The sequence below is a fragment of the Oreochromis niloticus genome, unplaced genomic scaffold, assembly GCF_001858045.2.
Source record: "Oreochromis niloticus isolate F11D_XX unplaced genomic scaffold, O_niloticus_UMD_NMBU tig00006539_pilon, whole genome shotgun sequence".
NCBI lineage: Eukaryota > Metazoa > Chordata > Actinopteri > Cichliformes > Cichlidae > Oreochromis > Oreochromis niloticus.
The window spans coordinates 5,245-22,453 of NW_020328055.1; the positions used below are offsets into that span (position 1 = coordinate 5,245).

General features: G+C 36.7%; 1 long non-coding RNA gene and 2 gene segments (V, D, J or C); all 3 read right to left on the reverse strand.

The window, feature by feature from the left end:
• Window positions 1–1,158: 1,158 nt before the first annotated feature.
• On the reverse strand, window positions 1,159–1,436 carry LOC112845283 (uncharacterized). The gene is made up of 2 exons (XR_003218087.1): window positions 1,331–1,436; window positions 1,159–1,248 (listed from the first exon to the last, which is right to left on the reverse strand). It is a non-coding gene; the product is annotated as an uncharacterized LOC112845283 (long non-coding RNA).
• Window positions 1,437–5,271: 3,835 nt separating this feature from the next.
• LOC112845284 (Ig heavy chain V region 914-like) lies at window positions 5,272–6,959 on the reverse strand. The segment is given in 3 exon segments: window positions 5,272–5,622; window positions 5,705–5,789; window positions 6,859–6,959. Coding segments are annotated over 3 exon segments (477 nt in total).
• Window positions 6,960–9,421: 2,462 nt separating this feature from the next.
• Window positions 9,422–9,947, reverse strand: LOC112845282 (Ig heavy chain V region 5A-like). The segment is given in 2 exon segments: window positions 9,422–9,738; window positions 9,814–9,947. Coding segments are annotated over 2 exon segments (366 nt in total).
• Window positions 9,948–17,209: the final 7,262 nt, after the last annotated feature.

Below are 17,209 nucleotides of genomic sequence, written 5' to 3' on the forward strand. Positions count from 1 at the left end.
ACAATTCTGACGGCTAAAGAACCAAATGGGACAGACAAAAAAGAAACAAAAAAAAACAAAAAAAAAAAAAACAGGTGATCCAGGTGATTTTTTTTCTTCTCCCCTTTCTCACTATCTCTTCTCCCCTCTTTTTTCTTTCTCTCCCCCTCTTTCTTTCATGGTTTCTTTCTTCCTTTCCTATCCCCCAGTCATATCTGTCCCATCTGTAACAACCGAAAATAAAATAAAATAAATACATAATAATAATAAAGGTCAATCAAATGAATCAATATGGCAAGGCCATGACGATCCACTTGGTAAAGTAAATCCGTTGGCATCTTTCTTGGCCTTCAGACAATAGTTCTGATGGCTAAAGATCCAAATGGGACAGGCAAAAAAAAAAGAAAGAAAGAAAATGAAACAACTGTAGCTTGCTTCCACCATTGTGTGAATGTGAGAGTGAATGAATAGTGGAATTGTAAGCACTTTGAGGGTCTCGGACAAATTAATTAAGACTTAACAAATTCAACTGAGTCCTCTTGAGAACATGTGAGCATACCTCCTATGAGGGGAGTGGAATTAAGGAACAACAATAGCGCCTATCAGTCCAGCAAAGAGTGGAATGGAGCCCTGGTCCACACACACACTGTGCCCCCAAAGTGCTGTAAGGATTTGTGAAAGAAAACCATCAGTTCACACAGTATAAAGCATCATTAAGATTAGCATTCACCCTCCAAAAAGGGTGAAGGGGAAAAAATCATTGGATGTGACCAAATTAAATCCTTTATGTGCAACTCATACTCTATGATTTAGATTTTTTTTTTTCTGTTCATGCACTGAGGGGTTCTTTTTCAACTCTATTGATGTTTCTTTTCTGTGAGTCTCTGGTAAAGTAATGTTGAAAGTTGAAAGCAGTGTTTGACTTTCATGGGTTTTTGTGCAGCGTTTCTTCCTCTTGTGTCACTGTGGCTCTCGCACAATAATAAACAGCAGAATCCTCAGTCGTCAAGCTGCTCATCTGCAGATACACCTGCTTTCTGCTGTTGTCTCTGGAGATGGTGAACCGGCCTCTGACTGACTGAGAGTAGTAGGTGCTGCTACTGTCAGGGTTGATAAGAGCAACCCATTCCAGTCCTTTTCCAGCAGCCTGTCTGATCCAAGCGTTCCAGTAATCGCTACTGAACCCTGAGTATGTACAGGTCAGTCTGTGGGAGTCTCCAGGCCTTTTAACCACTGATTCAGACTCAGTCAGTGTTTGACCCTCAGTACCTACAAACAAACATCTCATTAGATACAATGATGCAGACATTTTATGTGTTTTCATTAGTAAAAGTAAACGTATAATCCTTACCAGCCCAGTTCATTAAAAGAATGAGAAAAGTGAACCAGATATGAAGTCTGAACATGATGAAAGCTATTTCTCTCTGCAGTCTACAGTGGGAACATCGATGATTTACTCTCTGTCTTAAACTCTCTAACATTTATGTAAACATAAACTAGAACAGTTTTGCATCAGCTCCTCCCACACTGTAGCTGGTTGTACTGATCATTTTATTACATTATTATTTGCAATGTATTTGCTTGTTAATCAATTGTGTTCAGGTAAGACAGTCCTATCCTTATAATTCTACATTTCTTTCTTTTCATTTTTCTTTAATCATAAAATCCTTCTTGATACTCATTTAGAAAAGTACATTATGTTGAAGCATTTGTTTAAGCATCAGAGTTTCTGTGTTTATCATTAATGTTCATTTTACTGTAAAGTATGAACGAAGTAAATAAAAATGAATTTTGTTCAGCATACACATAAATCTTTCTATTAGTCTGTCTCCAAAGAGATTGTCAAAGAGATTGAACTGCAGGTGATTTATGCAAATATCATTTTGATCGGCTGAGTTAAATTTCTTGAAGGAGGATTGTTTACTATCATATGTAAATATGATGCCTAAACCAAAAGGATAGTGAGGTTTCTGCTAAATGCCACTTAACACCTGTTTCATTTATCAAGCTTAATATTACAAATAGTAGATTTTGCTCCACCAGACAAACTGTTGGAGTCATCTCTGGAGATGATGGACCTACCCTGGATGAACTGGGACTAACAGATATCAGCACTTCCAGTGTGTATCAGTTCATATTGTAGCTGCTGAATGTGAATCCGGAGCATGTAAAGGTTAATTCTGGATATTTTCCAGGCCTTTTCAACACTGATTCAGATTCTGTCAGAGACCATAAAAACATGTCAAGAGCATCAAATCACACTAAATTAAACTGTAATATCAAGAATTATTAATGCTGTCAACTCCCAAGCAAATGGTTAACAGCAGTTATGATGATATTTCTAATCCACAATCAGGATTATGTGATTAACAAAAAGCACTGGAAAATTAAAAATTAATTAAGGAGCAACTAAAGTTGTCCAGTTTTATTTTCAATATTTGCACTTCTCTCTTTTAAAATAAAATGAAAATAAAATCAAAGACAGAAGATGTCATAGTGAACAATACTCAGAGAATAAGACACCTGACAGGTTACTGTGAGATTGTGATAAACATGAAAAAATGTTGAGTCCAGTTCTAAAGAAATGAACTCTGTCCATGCTTTCAGTGTTTATGTTCAGTGAGAACATGTTGATATTGAAATTCATCAGGTCAAAGCTTCTGTATCTCTTGAAACCAACAGCAGTACATGTCTAGCAAAACTATTCCAGCAGCCTGTCTGATCCAAGCAGCGCTAATATCACCACGAAACCCTGAGTATGTCCAGGTCAGTCTGTGGGAGTCTCCAGACGTTTTAACCACTGATTCAGACTGAGAACCTCAGTACCTAAAACTGAATACCACTCTTTTAAAGTACAAATCAGAAAAAATGGAAAATTATAATTTTTTCAAACAATAAACCTTATAATACAACAAAAGACTTGTTTCATACCTATACTAAATCAATATGCTAAAAGCCATCTTGTCAGCTGAAAGTGGAAGTGAACAGGATAGTGGTCTGAAAGCTCCTGCTTTGGAAGCTTTTTATTAAAACAGACTGTGAGGGGTTTCTGTCCAGGTTCCTTGATGGTTTGTGTTACTGTGGCATCCAGCACAGTAATACACAGCAGTGTCTTCAGGCTGCACACTGTCCAATTAGACTCACTGTTCTGCTGGAAGGGTTTAAGTCAATATGGAACTCATTGAACTCAGTGAATCTTTGTAAGCAGAGTCTCCAGTATAAATGGAACCAATCCATTCCAGTCCTTTCCCTGCACGCTGCCTGATCCAAGCTGTCCAGTAGCTGGTAAGAGAATAAGAGATGTGACAGGTGATGGTCAGACGGTGGCCTGGCTGCACTGTCTCAGAGGCTGGCTGTGTCAACTGTACACATGTTACATCTGTAAAAAGGTGGATATAAAGCAGGACAAATGATTGAATTTTATTTTAAAAGAAAAGCTGCACATTTACAGTTTACAAATTTACAGTGACTTGCGGCATCCAGCTGCCAACAGCAGTAGGAAGGCAGTGGGGAAACATGTTTTTTTGATTGAAGCTGACGGTATGACCTTCTGATCACTGTTTCACTTTAAGTGACTTCTTTATAACTGTGTCACAGGAAGTCACTTGGTTTGCATATTGATTTGACATATTAGGGTGCAAATTTACCTTGGTGTGTGACCAGGTAACCATATGCCTCATGCCGGGGTGCAGCAGACTTCATCACTGCTCCACTACTCAATAAAGTGCCCAAAGAATATCAAAAAGAAAAGAACAAAGAGAAGGAAAAATACTGGAAATTAGGGCTTATGGCAGGATTTCTAACAAATCTGTAGAATAATTTATTCAAATAAATATATCTTTGTATGTTATGTATTATGTAATATTCAGTGTAATATTCAGTTTAGCATTATATGAGATAAACAGCTGCTGACAAGAAATAAGTAGGAGAGACCTCTTTTGTAATTTCTTTGCTGTTGTACATCTTAACTGAAGGGCCATGGATTAAACACAATCAACAGAAAACAGGAACTCAGTAGCTCACACTTAAGTATTTTGTGTAAGCTCAGAGTCAGTAGACAGATTGTCAAAGTCTTATGAACAAAGAAAAAAATGAAAATGGATTTGTAAGTAAAAGAACTATCACATGTATAGATAGATAGATAGATAGATAGATGTTGATGTTTTTGTGTTTTAATTGCTAAATTATAAAACTTACAATGCAATAAGAGACTTTTTATACCTATATGAAAATGAACTTCCATTTGCTAAAAGCCAAATGGACTTCATCTCTAATTACAAATGAACTAAAACAATATATGGTCTGTGGGTTCCTCCTCTGGTGGCTTTGCATTTAGCTGAACTTGCTGAATCTTTGTAGTTTGTGGTTTGTGGAAGATCCAGCTACTCTTCAAATCCAGTCCAGTCCTTTCCCTCCAGGCTGTCTGATCCAATTTGTCCAGTAGCCACTCACAGAATAAGAGAGCTTACAGTTGGTGGTGAAATGTGACCTGGCTGCACAGTCACAGAGGTTGGTTGTGTCAGTTGTTCACACTTTACACCTGTGAAAAAGAAAAATAATAATAATAAAAAAAAAAGAGGCTCTAGAAGCAAGCCTTTCTCTGTATTTATTTATTTATTGATTCCTTTTATTTTGCCAAACTGCTCTCCCCTCTGGTCCTGGCAACAGCCTTTAAAAATAGCAATCTTTAAAATATACAATATGGCTCTAATTGTAGTGGTGTGTGTGGCACCCTGTTCTTAGAAGTTGATAGAAGAGGTCAGCATTTCACTGACTGCAAGGTTGAGCAACCGGCCCAAAGTTTTGTTGTGCTGGCTGCTGAGCTTTATCTGTACCACGACATTTTTGTACCAGGTCATACGCTCAGCACTGCATGTGCTGAGTGCCTATCAATCTTTGTTTCTATTAGTTGTATGAATGTATGTCACAGTGCAGGAGGGCTCCTTTGATAGTGCGCTTTGGTCAAAGTTGCCCTAAAAATGAACAAAACTGTTTTAATTTTGTTTTTTTCAGTTATGTATTTGTGTGATTATAATGAGCTATCTGTTGGTTTAGCTGATAAATGAGCAAAACTTGTATGAAATAACATACAAATAGAATATATGCATGAAACATACATATATTCTTGAAGCTCCACCTGTTTTCAAAATTATTTTTTAATGATAACTGACACTGAAAGTTAAAGTAATTTCTCCAAATCAAAAAAAGATATTTTCAAACAGGACAGCAATCACAATAAAATCTAATGTCTTATAAATCATCAAAGCACTTATGAGTTAAAGATGTCTGAGGATCACTGGAGGTTTTTGTTCAGCTGTTCAACTAGTTCCAGTCACTGTGAGTCTCGAGCACAATAATACACAGCAGAATCTTCAGTCTTCAAGTTGTTTATCTGCAAAAACAGCTGTTCTCTGCTGTTGTCTCTGGAGGCAGTAAACCTGCCTCGTACTGACTGAGAGTAGTAGTTGGTGCCTCGATTAGTATTACTAACAATCCACTCCAGTCCTTTCCCAGGAGCCTGTCTGATCCAGGCCATCCACCAGCTACTAAATGGGAGTCCAGAGGTGGTACAGGTGAGCCTGTGAGACTCTCCAGGTTTTTTAACAACTGGTTCAGACTGTGTCAGAGTCTGACCATCAATACCTGTAAAAACAGAATTGAATAATAATCAGTTCCTTTATGTTTTTCAGAATTTTATTGATGACTAAAGCTTGTAGATCTTCACCTGCCCAGCAGATAGCTAATAGCAGCAGCCCCGTCCTGCAGTGCATCATGTTAAACTTTGTGACTTCTGCTCTCTGCCATGCTCCCTGCAGTCACATAAGTAGAGGTGTAAGGTATGTAAGTTTTGCATTGACTCCTCCTCACATTAACTAGACTCATGTGAACTCACTTTAACTGAGCGTCACATATTAACTGGTGAAATTAGAGTGGATGCTACATGTAAGTAAATGTTTGCATAAACTTTAAATTGAGTGACAGTTTTGGACATCACTTCAATAACAAATAAAGAAATAAATATGTGATCTGTTTGATTAAGTGAACCAATTTTATTTGGCACTTCCTGAGGCGTGAGACCACGTTTCTGTTCAGTAAAAACAAATAATAGAGATAATGTTAATATTTATAAATGTTATCTCTTTTTTACAATTTCTGCTATCAGTGTCTCCAGTATTCAAACTGAGTGCACATTCACTCATCTTGCAAAATTACAACACGCTCTTTGCAAGACTATTAACACGTCTCACTCCTTTACACCTAGCAATAATTTCTGTGCTGAATTTTCTTATAAATACTAAGAAATGACAATGACAGTCTGACAAAATCTTATGTTAGTTTGTAATTTGTGTTTGTGTTTTTATTTAATTGATGGCTTGTGTGTCATGTAAAAAGAAAATTCAACCTTTCAACTGGTTTTCACTTCCAAGACTTGCAATGTTTGCTGGCTTGGTGCAAGGTTTTGTGGTACTTAGAAGTGATTTGAATGAGTAATTGTTTTCAAAGTTAGTGCTTAAGTAATTACACATAAAATGTAATCATGGAAATTTATCCTGTATTGAGAAATCTTATCCAGGAAAACTAAAAGAGTGTATCAGAGCAACTACTATAAGATACTGTATCTTATTAAGTGGTAATGACGAAGGGAAGTAGTTTTTGCATGACTCTCCTATTACTTCTTCTCAGTGTTTCTCGTGGAGCACAGTAATAAACTGCTGTGTCCTCAGTCTTCAAACTTTTCATCTGAAGACAGACTTTAGTGCTGGAGTCATCTCTGGAGATGGTGAATCTGCCCTGAACTGTCTGCGAGTAGGAGATAGGAGAACTAGCTGTGTGTATAAAAGCAATCCACTCCAGCCCTTTTCCAGGAGCCTGTCTGACCCAGGCCATGGCGTAGCTGCTGAATGTGAATCCAGAGGTTGAACGGGTCAGTCTGTGAGACTCTCTGGGCCTTTTCACCATCGGTTCAGATAATGTCAGAGTCTGACCATCCACACCTGTAAAGACAGAAAATAAGAAAAGAAAATTTTTAAAAAAGATATAACATGAATTGTTCTCCAAAGAAAATAAGGGCATGTTAACTAAAGATCAGGGAAAATCATCATCTGCCCAACAAAAGCTACAAGCAGCAATTCTCTCTGCAATCTATGATGCAGCATTCAGGATATGAATAGAATTGTATTTATTTATTTATTGCTTTCTTTATCTTTTATTTACTGCTCTTTCTGCTCCTGACCCCAATGACAGATGCTTATTTTTTTGCTATGATATTGGTTCTGGTTTGTATTATCTCATTATCATCATCCCCTATCATGCACTCTTCATGTTGTTGATAACATATAAAGAACACTATGGAGACTAACTACAAGTAAAACGCACAGTTTAGGCCTCAAGCTTGCCTGAAGGCTTGACAATACTTCTTCAGAAGATGAACAACTACCCCGCTCATTGAGTGAAGAAAACTTCGTGGTTATTTCCAAATATGGAAAAGACAAACAAGAACATGGATCATTAAACTGATTTACTGATAAAAAATTTATTGTAGTCAGTGCATTCACAAAATGGGCCAAACCAAAAGCACATTCACACAGATTGTATTTTTATACAACAATATTATGTTGTTGTTTTTGTGTGTTCAATTGTACTGTGAAAAAATGACATTTATGTATACTAATAATATGTTATGTCGGGAATACACATCAGTTGAGCTTCCATTTGCATCATTTTTTAGTTATGACCCCCCGCCTTCCAAAAAAAATTGTAAAATTGTAATTAATTGTATAATTAGTGGTAGTAGTATTGTTGTTGTTGTTTCTTGTTTTTTCATTAGATGAGGAGAAGATTATGAAGCAATCAATTCATATAAATCTTGTTAGAGTGAGGACGCTCTTTAAAATCATTAGTGGTCTTAGAGCGCCTCCTCTGGTGCTTTTACTGATGTTCAGGCAGAGTGCAGTTTTTGTTCAGCTCTAGTCATGTTTTGTGTTATTGTGGGTCTCTGGCACAGTAATACACTGCAGTGTCTTCAGGCTGCATATTCTGTCCAGTCAGAGTCACTGTGTTGCTGGAAGAGTCTAAGCTGATACTGAACTTGTTTTTTAGTGAATCTTTATAAGCTAAAGTTGCACCAACTCTGCTTCCAATCCACTCCAGGCCTTTCCCTGCAGGCTGTCTGATCCAAGCTGTCCAGCGGCTGGTCACAGAATAGGAAACCTGACAGGTGATGGTCAGACGTTGACCTGGCTGTACAGTCTCAGAGGCTTTCTGTGTCAACTGCTCACACTGTACACATGTGATTAAATTGTGTTGTTACAGATAATCTGATGAATATGACAAATATAGGAGACTCACATGATCCACCTGCCAACAGCAGGAACAGAGCTACAGAAAACATGGTTTAATTGAGACTGATGTTCTGGTATCTCCACCCAAAAATGTGAGCAGTTTTTATGACTGAGTAGCGAGGAAGCTGAGTGATGTTTGCATAGAACAAAGCACGTAGCGCAGTCACTATCTGCCAAACTTGCCATGAGATCACATTTGCCTAAAATTTGTTTAACCGTATTAACTCATGAAATCACATAAAAAATAAAGTCTAATTGCTTTTTTATGGAAAGGATCCCTGTACCACTGATTTTTTGAAATCATGTTTGCTGTTTACTTGACTGAAACATATGCATGAAGAATGTGCTGCAGCATTTAATTATTTATCCTGTAATATCAGGAACAGCTTGTTGCATTATTTAAATTTGCCCTGTAACACAGAATTTGGAATAAAAACTGTAATATTTTAGTAGATTAATTATCATGTCCAAAGGTAAAGCTCAATCAAGGCACTTTATGCCTTGAATACTTATGTTATTTAGTGCACAGACAGCGGTATTGTGCTAATGCACTTCAGTGTCTGTATTCCTAAGGCAGCAAACCTATTGGGAAAACTGATAAACACAGGAACAAAGTTGTTATGAATAAGTCATAACATTCATTTATGTATAAATTATTTTATATATCCTATTTTCAGACTAAATAACAAACATGATTTGGTCAAGCCACAAACAGCTACAGGTAAAGTAACAGTGTGCCAGATCTTATCAATGTGAGTGTATTGTAAGGGACACATAAGTAATCATTTTACATTTCACACAAGCTTGGAGGTGGTTTGAATGTTTATGATGTGTGTGTGTGTGTCATTTATGATTCCATTGTCTTTAATGCTGAGAAACCCAAACATGAAGAATGTATCTTCTTACAAAACAACACAAAATGTACTTAATTTGTTTGTAATTGCTAGGCCTATATATATGTGTGTCTGTGTGTGTGTGTGTGCGTGTGGTTGTATACTACATTATACAACAACACAAGAAATTTATCAATATTACTAAGTAAAAAATAAACTGTATGTAGAAAGCTAGAGGATTTTGTACAGGAGCTAAAACAGCTTTAATCACTGGGGCGCTCGAGCACAATAATAAACAGCAGAATCTTCAGTCTTCAGGTTGTTCATCTGCAGCAACAGCAGCTGTCTGTTGTCGTCTCTGGAGATGGTGAAGCGGCCTTGGACTGACTGGGAGTAGAATCTCCTGCTACCACTGCCGCTATCGTGCCAGGCAATCCACTCCAGTCCTTTTCCAAGAGGCTGTCTGATCCATGCCATAAAGTTGCTGCTCAGTGTTAATCCAGAGGCTGTACAGGTCAATGTGTGTGATTGTCCAGGCCTTTTAACCACTGGTTCAGATTCTGTTAAAGTCTGGGCACAAGCACCTGGTAAAAAACAAGAAAACTGTAATTTTCTACAAGCTGGCAAATTTTAAAAGACACATTAAAATATTTTCTCACCTGTGCACCAGACAGTTAAAAGCAACAGTCTCATGTTACAGCCCATCATGGTGAAGTGTCTGTCGTCTCTTCTCTGTCGTTCTCTCTCCAGTCAGATAAGAAGCACTGGATTATATTTAGGTTTTGCATTGGCTCCTCCTCATAAGAAGGATTCATAAGTATATTCCTCCAGCACTGTTACTGTTTCTTTTAGATCTTCAACTCCTGCCCCATAATGCTCTAATTATGATAGTGAATAAATGCAAATTGAATATTAGCCTATGATTTATGTCTTTGATTCACTACTGTCACAAAGTGCTTCATCACAAGCCAGTGATATGACTTTAAACATGCAACTCTAAAGTGAAGTTTAATTCACTTCAGTTTTGTTAAGTGTGCTGTTTTCCGTTTGTTCATAAAAGGTTATTTAATTTGATTGTTTGCTGAATTTCTTTAATTTATGATCATAATTACAGATATATCATGTATAAGATCAGGAGTGTTCACTTCTGCAAAATGCTGTGTGCCCTTTACAGACAGCAAGTGCTATAGAGGTCCTTCAGGTGTCCAGTGATATTCTGGTAATGTTAATGGTCCTTCTTAGTGGCTTATTGTGTGCCATAGTGGAGCTTGAGAACAACACAGAAATGCAATATGTCAGCACACTCTCAGTGGAGAAGTGGTAGAAGATGGTCAGCAGCTTCAACTTGAGGTTGATCCTCGTGAGGATCCTCAGAAACCAGGAATTTGAAGCTGGTCAGCCTCTCCACACACTTCCCAATGATGAAGATGGGCTGAAGGTCAGACTTCCTCCTGCTGAAATCAGTGATAAGTTTTAGGTCTTTTGTGTTTTTGGTCAACTTAAGGACCGATTTGTTGATTAATCACTGGCCCAGACTGAGTCAATGCTTGACCATCAATACCTAAAGACATGGTAACAGCTCATTAGTGCAATCTGCCTGTAACCAGCAAATAAAGCTGTGTTAGAGTTCAAGTCTGTCTGCTGAGTCCTGATCTGGGTCCACTGTCACCTTGCCACACAACAGACCATGACATTAGAGGTCTGTGCAATCCACCATATATAAATACATCACAGATATCATTTTTTCATCAACTCCTCCTTCAAAAAACACCAAAAAACTGTTAATTCATGGTTATACATAGAAAATCTTTTAGTAGGCAGGTATTTATGCCAATAACACTCTCAAAATCAACAATACACCACAAGCTCAGCAGTCTCTTATCATTTAACTCTAAAGGGACATGTAACCTCTATTCTAAGTAATACAAAAGTTTGAAATTAAATATTTCTCAAAAATGCACCTTCAAAAGTGAAATGTCATTAGAGATAATAACAAAAGAAGTTTTTAAGTTGCTGGTTTCATTTAGAGGAGTTTATCTGTTGTGCAAAGATCTAAAACCTGACTTCATAGTACTTTCAAACATGATATATGAAAGCTAAATCCATCTAGAATAAAAGGATTTGTTTATAAGAAGTTGGACCATAGCATTTTTAGGTTTTCCTTTTTCAATCATGTTGAGCAATCATTTGTGATCCTTGAGCTCCTCCTCTGGCAGCTTCATATACTGTAAGTGATCAGGCTCAGAGGGGTTTTTGTTCAGGTCTGCTGGTGGCTTGTGTTACTGTGGTACGCTAGCACAGTCAGACACAGCAGTCTCTTCAGGCTGCATATTCTGTCCAATTAAACTCACTGTTCTGCTGGAAGGGTTTAAGTTGATACTAAACTTGTTCTTTAGTGAATCTTTGTAATATGAGCTGCTGCATCCATCACATCTCATTCCAATCCACTCCAGTCCTTTCCCTGCAGCCTGCCTGATCCAGCCTGTCCAGTAGCTGCTAAGAGCATAAGAGACCTGACAGGTGATGGTCAGACGGTGGCCTGGCTGCACTGTCGCATAGGCTGGCTGTGTCAACTACTCACACTTTACACCTGTAAATAGAAAATATTATTTTTAACAGATGATTAGGTAAACTAAACTATTGAGTTTGACAAATAAAAAGGGACTCACCAGATCCAGCTGCCAGCAAATCATAATATAATAGTGTGATATAAACTTGACAGGACTCACCTTTACTTAGCATTTGTTGTACCGTATTACTCATTCACATTTTCAAATCCAAAAGAAAGTTTAATTTCTTGTTTTTTTCTTATAACACATCTGTGCACCTGTGATTTTTAAATATGTCTCCTGTTTTCTTGACAAAACTGACTAATTCAGTCATTTGTCAGATTAAGAAATATATTATAAGAGCATCTTAATTACACAATTTAACTAATTATCTATTCTTTCAAAAGGCACTTGATTAATTTCAGGACCCAAAGATTCATAAATATAGGAACAGAAATATAAACAGGTACATCCTGTACTTATTTTTTTTCAGCACATTATTGTTATGATGTCTTCCAGCCTTAAACAAACATGGTGAACGCTTTGCAGAAAGACATTATTTCCTGCATTTTCACAGGAAATATGTTAATTCCTTCAGAGGTTGCAGATCTGGAATGAACAGGGATAATAGGAAATTGCACTTTTTACTGTTTATTTTAGTAGGAAAATAAAGCTCCTACAAGGCACTTGACGCAGCTTAGCGGTATTTTAAACGGGATGCAGGGTGGGATCCATTTCATTCATTGCACAAACAGCTGGAATAGTCCTGAGGAGGAGGCTTCCTTTATACATAAAGGAATATTTTTAAGTTTAAGACATGAATTTTAACTGCACTGCCCCAAGAGAAAGCAGGATTTTATACAGCTCCCAGTGCCGAGAGGGGCATCCCAAAAGGGTCAGTGCCATCTGGTGATACAATTAAAAGCAACAGTATGTTTCCCACCCAGTTATATTAATTTGTCCAATTGCTCTGAAAACGCTAAAGCTAACTATATCAACAACAAAAACACTCAGAGATTGGAAAAAAAAGTAATAACATAATAATAGTATTATTATTATCATGTTCAGGAGACTTTAAGAATCAAGAGCTATGATTCATTTTTATGATTGCTGGGTATTTGTGGATGTTAGTGTGTGGTTTGCATCACTGTGGGTTACCCATCATTCATCTCAATATTTAGCATTTTTTCTGTATTTATTATTCATATGCAGCTCCTCACAGAGTCCAACTGCCAGCAGATGGATCATACAGAGAATATGACTGATGTCAAAGGTGACTTGAAGTAAGGTCCTGCAGAAGGAACCTGACATACCTGGAGGGAACCCACTTGGATACAAAGAGAACGTGCAAGCCAGATGGTGGATTTGAAACTAAGACTTTCTTGCTATGAGGCAACAGAGCTGACCACTACGCCTTCATACAGGAGCACTTTTTCTATTTTTCTATTTAAAATCAATAAGAAGCTTTCTGAAGACTGACATGAAAAGTAACTGCTAAGCTTTTTTAGTTTCTTTTTTATTACCTAATTGTTTTAATACTCAGTGTAGTGTTGGGAGTCAAGAATTATAATAGTACTGGTAAGAAAATTTGCAGTTGAATAAAAAAGTGAACATGTGAAATCACAGAAAAGCTGCAAAAGTACACCTGGCAAGTTATGTTTTTGTACAGCGTTTCTTCCACTGTGGCTATCGAGTAGAGTAATAAGCAGCAGAATCCTCAGTTGTCAAGCTGTTCATCTGCAGATACACCTGCTTTCTGCTGTTGTCTCTGGAGATGGTAAACCGACCTCTGAATGACTGAGAGTAGTAGGTGATACTAAGCAGTTTCACCATCCTCTCCAGTTCTTTGCCAGCAGCCTGTCTGATCCAAGCGGCATGAATATCACTGCTGAACCCATATGTGCAGGTCAGTCTGTGGCAATCTCCAGACAAACAGCAATGATTGCTGTCTTGTAGTTCATACTGCTAAACTGTGTGTCCTTAAGTCCGTCTTCTTCTCTGAAGTCAGATATATAGAGAAGAAAAACATTTCGGTTTTGCATCTACTCCACCCCGCAGAAAATAAAACTAGATTAGTCTAACCTGTTATAAATATTTTGGAGTGACTGTTCATATTCTATATATCATGATATCATGGCTCTGGCTAACTTTGACCAATATTAGGAATTCCCCCATAACTGTGTCTGTTATTATATAAATGCCCTAACATCTGACATCTGACAGTAATAAATTGACAATTAATCATTAATAAATGTTTCAGACACAAAGAAAATGTATTTAGGTTTTACAACACTTGTTTTGGATAAATGTAATATCCAGACTGTGAGTTTGGATGTTATATAACAAATTCACAGGTTTCAGTATTGTATGGCAACAGCAGACCTACAGTCCTTCTCTACTTCTGTTACAATTGAAAGCATCATCATAATTTATAAATCATCGCTCTGCTTTGTTTACAGATTGGCTAAAGTTTGCTTTGCTTGTAGATTAGCAATTATAAATTTTAAAAGTGATGTTAATTATCTTGTCACTAATAGCTACAGATGGCAGTCGTGTTGCAACAATTCACTGGTGCATGCACTTTAATACACAACATAAGCTCAAAGATTATTGTTATGTAACATAAAGAAAAAGCAAATGATAAGATGTATGTTTAACAATTTGTAAATGTGAATTGCAGAATAAAATTTAGCTTTTTTATTTATTCATTTTTGGTTTTCTGAGTTTTTGTACAGAGTTTCTTCCTCTTGTGTCACTGTGAGTATCGAGCACAATAATAAACAGCTGAATCCTCAGTCGTCAGTCTGTTCATCTGCAGATACACCTGCTTTCTGCTGTTGTCTCTGGAGATGGTGAAGCGGCCTCTGAATGACTCAGAGTAGCGGATAGTTCTACTGCCATCACTTATAGTAGCAACCCATTCCAGTCCTTTTCCAGCAGCTTGTCTGATCCAAGCGTTCCAGTAATCGCTACTGAACCCTGAGTATGTACAGGTCAGTCTGTGGGAGTCTCCAGGCCTTTTAACCACTGATTCAGACTCAGTCAGTGTTTGACCCTCAGTACCTACAAACAAACAGCTCTTTATATACAATGATCCAGACATTTTAAGTGTTTCATTAGTAAAATTAAACGTATAATCCTTACCAGCCCAGTTCATTAAAAGAATTAGAAAATTGAACCAAATATGAGGTCTGATCATGATGAAAGCCATTTCTCTCTGCTCAGTCTACAGTGGGTACCTGTGATTTACTCTCTGTTTTAAACTCGCTAACATTTATGTAAAGATAACCTAGAACAGTTTTGCATCAGCTCCTCCCTCAAAAACAGAACCACACTGTAGCTTGTAGTAATGATCATTTCATTACATTATTATTCGATATGTATTTACTTATTAAGCAGATGTTTTCAGGTAAGACTTTCCTTTATAATTCCACAATCTATTTTTTTTTTATTCTTTGATCACAAAATCATACTTGATACTCATTTCAAAAAGTATTTGTTTTTGGAAGCCAGAAAATCAGGACTTCAAAACTGCAACATACATGTGTGTCTGTTTGTTTAATGTTTTCTACATGCTGATCTACTGGCACCTTTAGGTTTTGTCCATTTTTTGTGAAACATCAGAGTTCTGTGTTTAGGATAATGGTTCATTTTACTGTAAAGTATGAACAAAGTAAATCAAAATGAGTTCTGTTTAACAGAAGTATAAATCTTTCTATTAGTCTGTTTCCAAACATCTGTCAAAGACACTGAACTGCAGGACATTTATGCAAATAGCTTTTTTTTCCAAGTTTTTTTTCAAGAGGATCATTTGTGTCATATGTAAACATCTTATATAAGTATTCTGTTACATATCTATAAAAGGATATTTAAGTTTTCACCAGTGCAACTTAACATCTGTTTCATTTTTCAGCTTAATGTAACAAAAAAAATAGATTTTACTCCAGCAGGCAAACTTGTTATTCTTGTTTTCAAACATTGGGCATAATTTAAACATATAATGAGTAATTTCAGTTTTGTTTTGTGACATTTTATTGAGGATCAGCTTTAAGATTCATCTTAGGAAAAAATCTCACAGAATTTCAGAATTCATTTATGGTCTTGGAGCGCCTCCTCTGGTGATCTGAAGAAATAACTGTTCGGCCAATAAAGGGTATTTGTTCAGGTCTCCTAATGGTTCATGATACTGTGACTCTCTGGCACAATAATACAGAGCATGCATATTCTGTCCATGCTTTCAGTGTTTCAGTGAGACTCACAGAACATGTTGATGTTGAAGGCCACTGGGTCAAAGCTTCTCTCTCTTGCAGCCAACAGTACATGTATATAAAGTCTTTTTTTTTTGGCAGGAAGTTAATTTTGCGTGTGGAGAGATGTATAAAAAAAAGAAGAATGTAATATATTCATAATACATTTTTAACACAAATATACAAGGGAAATTTAAAGATTTACATTAAAAATAAGACAACAGAATACTTAATGTTCAAAGTTGTTGATGAAGTTGTTTCATTGTTTCCTTAAATGTGCTGGTGATCCTGTGAATGACAGAAAGAAAATTCTGAATTGGCTCGATGTGAGTTCTTGTACATTGTTTCTTCCTCTTCCCATAGCTATAGCTATGTTTTAACTAACCATTGCTAATCCAAGCAATCCACTTTTCCAGCAGCCTGTCTGATCCAAACAGCATCAATATCATCACTGAACCCTGAGTATGTACAGGACAGTCTGTGGGATTCTTCAGGCCTTTTAACCACAGGTTCAGACTCAGTCAGAGTTTGACCCTCAGAAGGAGTCAGTGTTAATAAGCAAATAATTAGATTCTGTATTTCATATATAATTTGTGGTGAAGACATAATGTTTGTAGATGAAATACTTTGTCCTTACCAACCCAGTAAACTGACAGGATAAGAAAAACAGCCATCAACTCAGGATTGAGCCATTTGTCTCTTTTCTTAAATACACATTTTTATAACTTTTATAACTGTTAGTGGTGTCTTGCACAGTAATACACAGCAGTGTCTTCAGGCTGCATCTTCTGGCTATTTAGAGCAGGGGTCTCCTACTTGCCCATATATTTACGTGAAATAATATAATGCAATTTGTCCCTTGACATTACTTTTTTTGTTAGGGAGGATTCATTTGTTGTTGAGTATAGTGTTAAAATAAGTTCTTTAAAGAGCAAAAAATTATTTCATATGAAGGCAATATGAGCAGAGAGTAAAAACATGTTGAGGGACTGGTTATGTTAGTTCAGTGAGAGAGTTATTTGTAAAGAAAACAACTTTCACTAGCAGTCAACAACTAATGTGTACACTTATGTCTGCATTTTTATTTTGTTGAATGCAAACAAAATTATAGCAGAAGTGCTGCCACGTGTCTTCAGTTAGTTAAGAGTGAGAAAAAAAAAATTCAGTTCACATTTGCAGTTTTGTCTTCTTACACAATATTTAAAATAACATTAAAAAAAACACAACATTGTCAGAAATATTTGAGGGTTTTTTCTTGT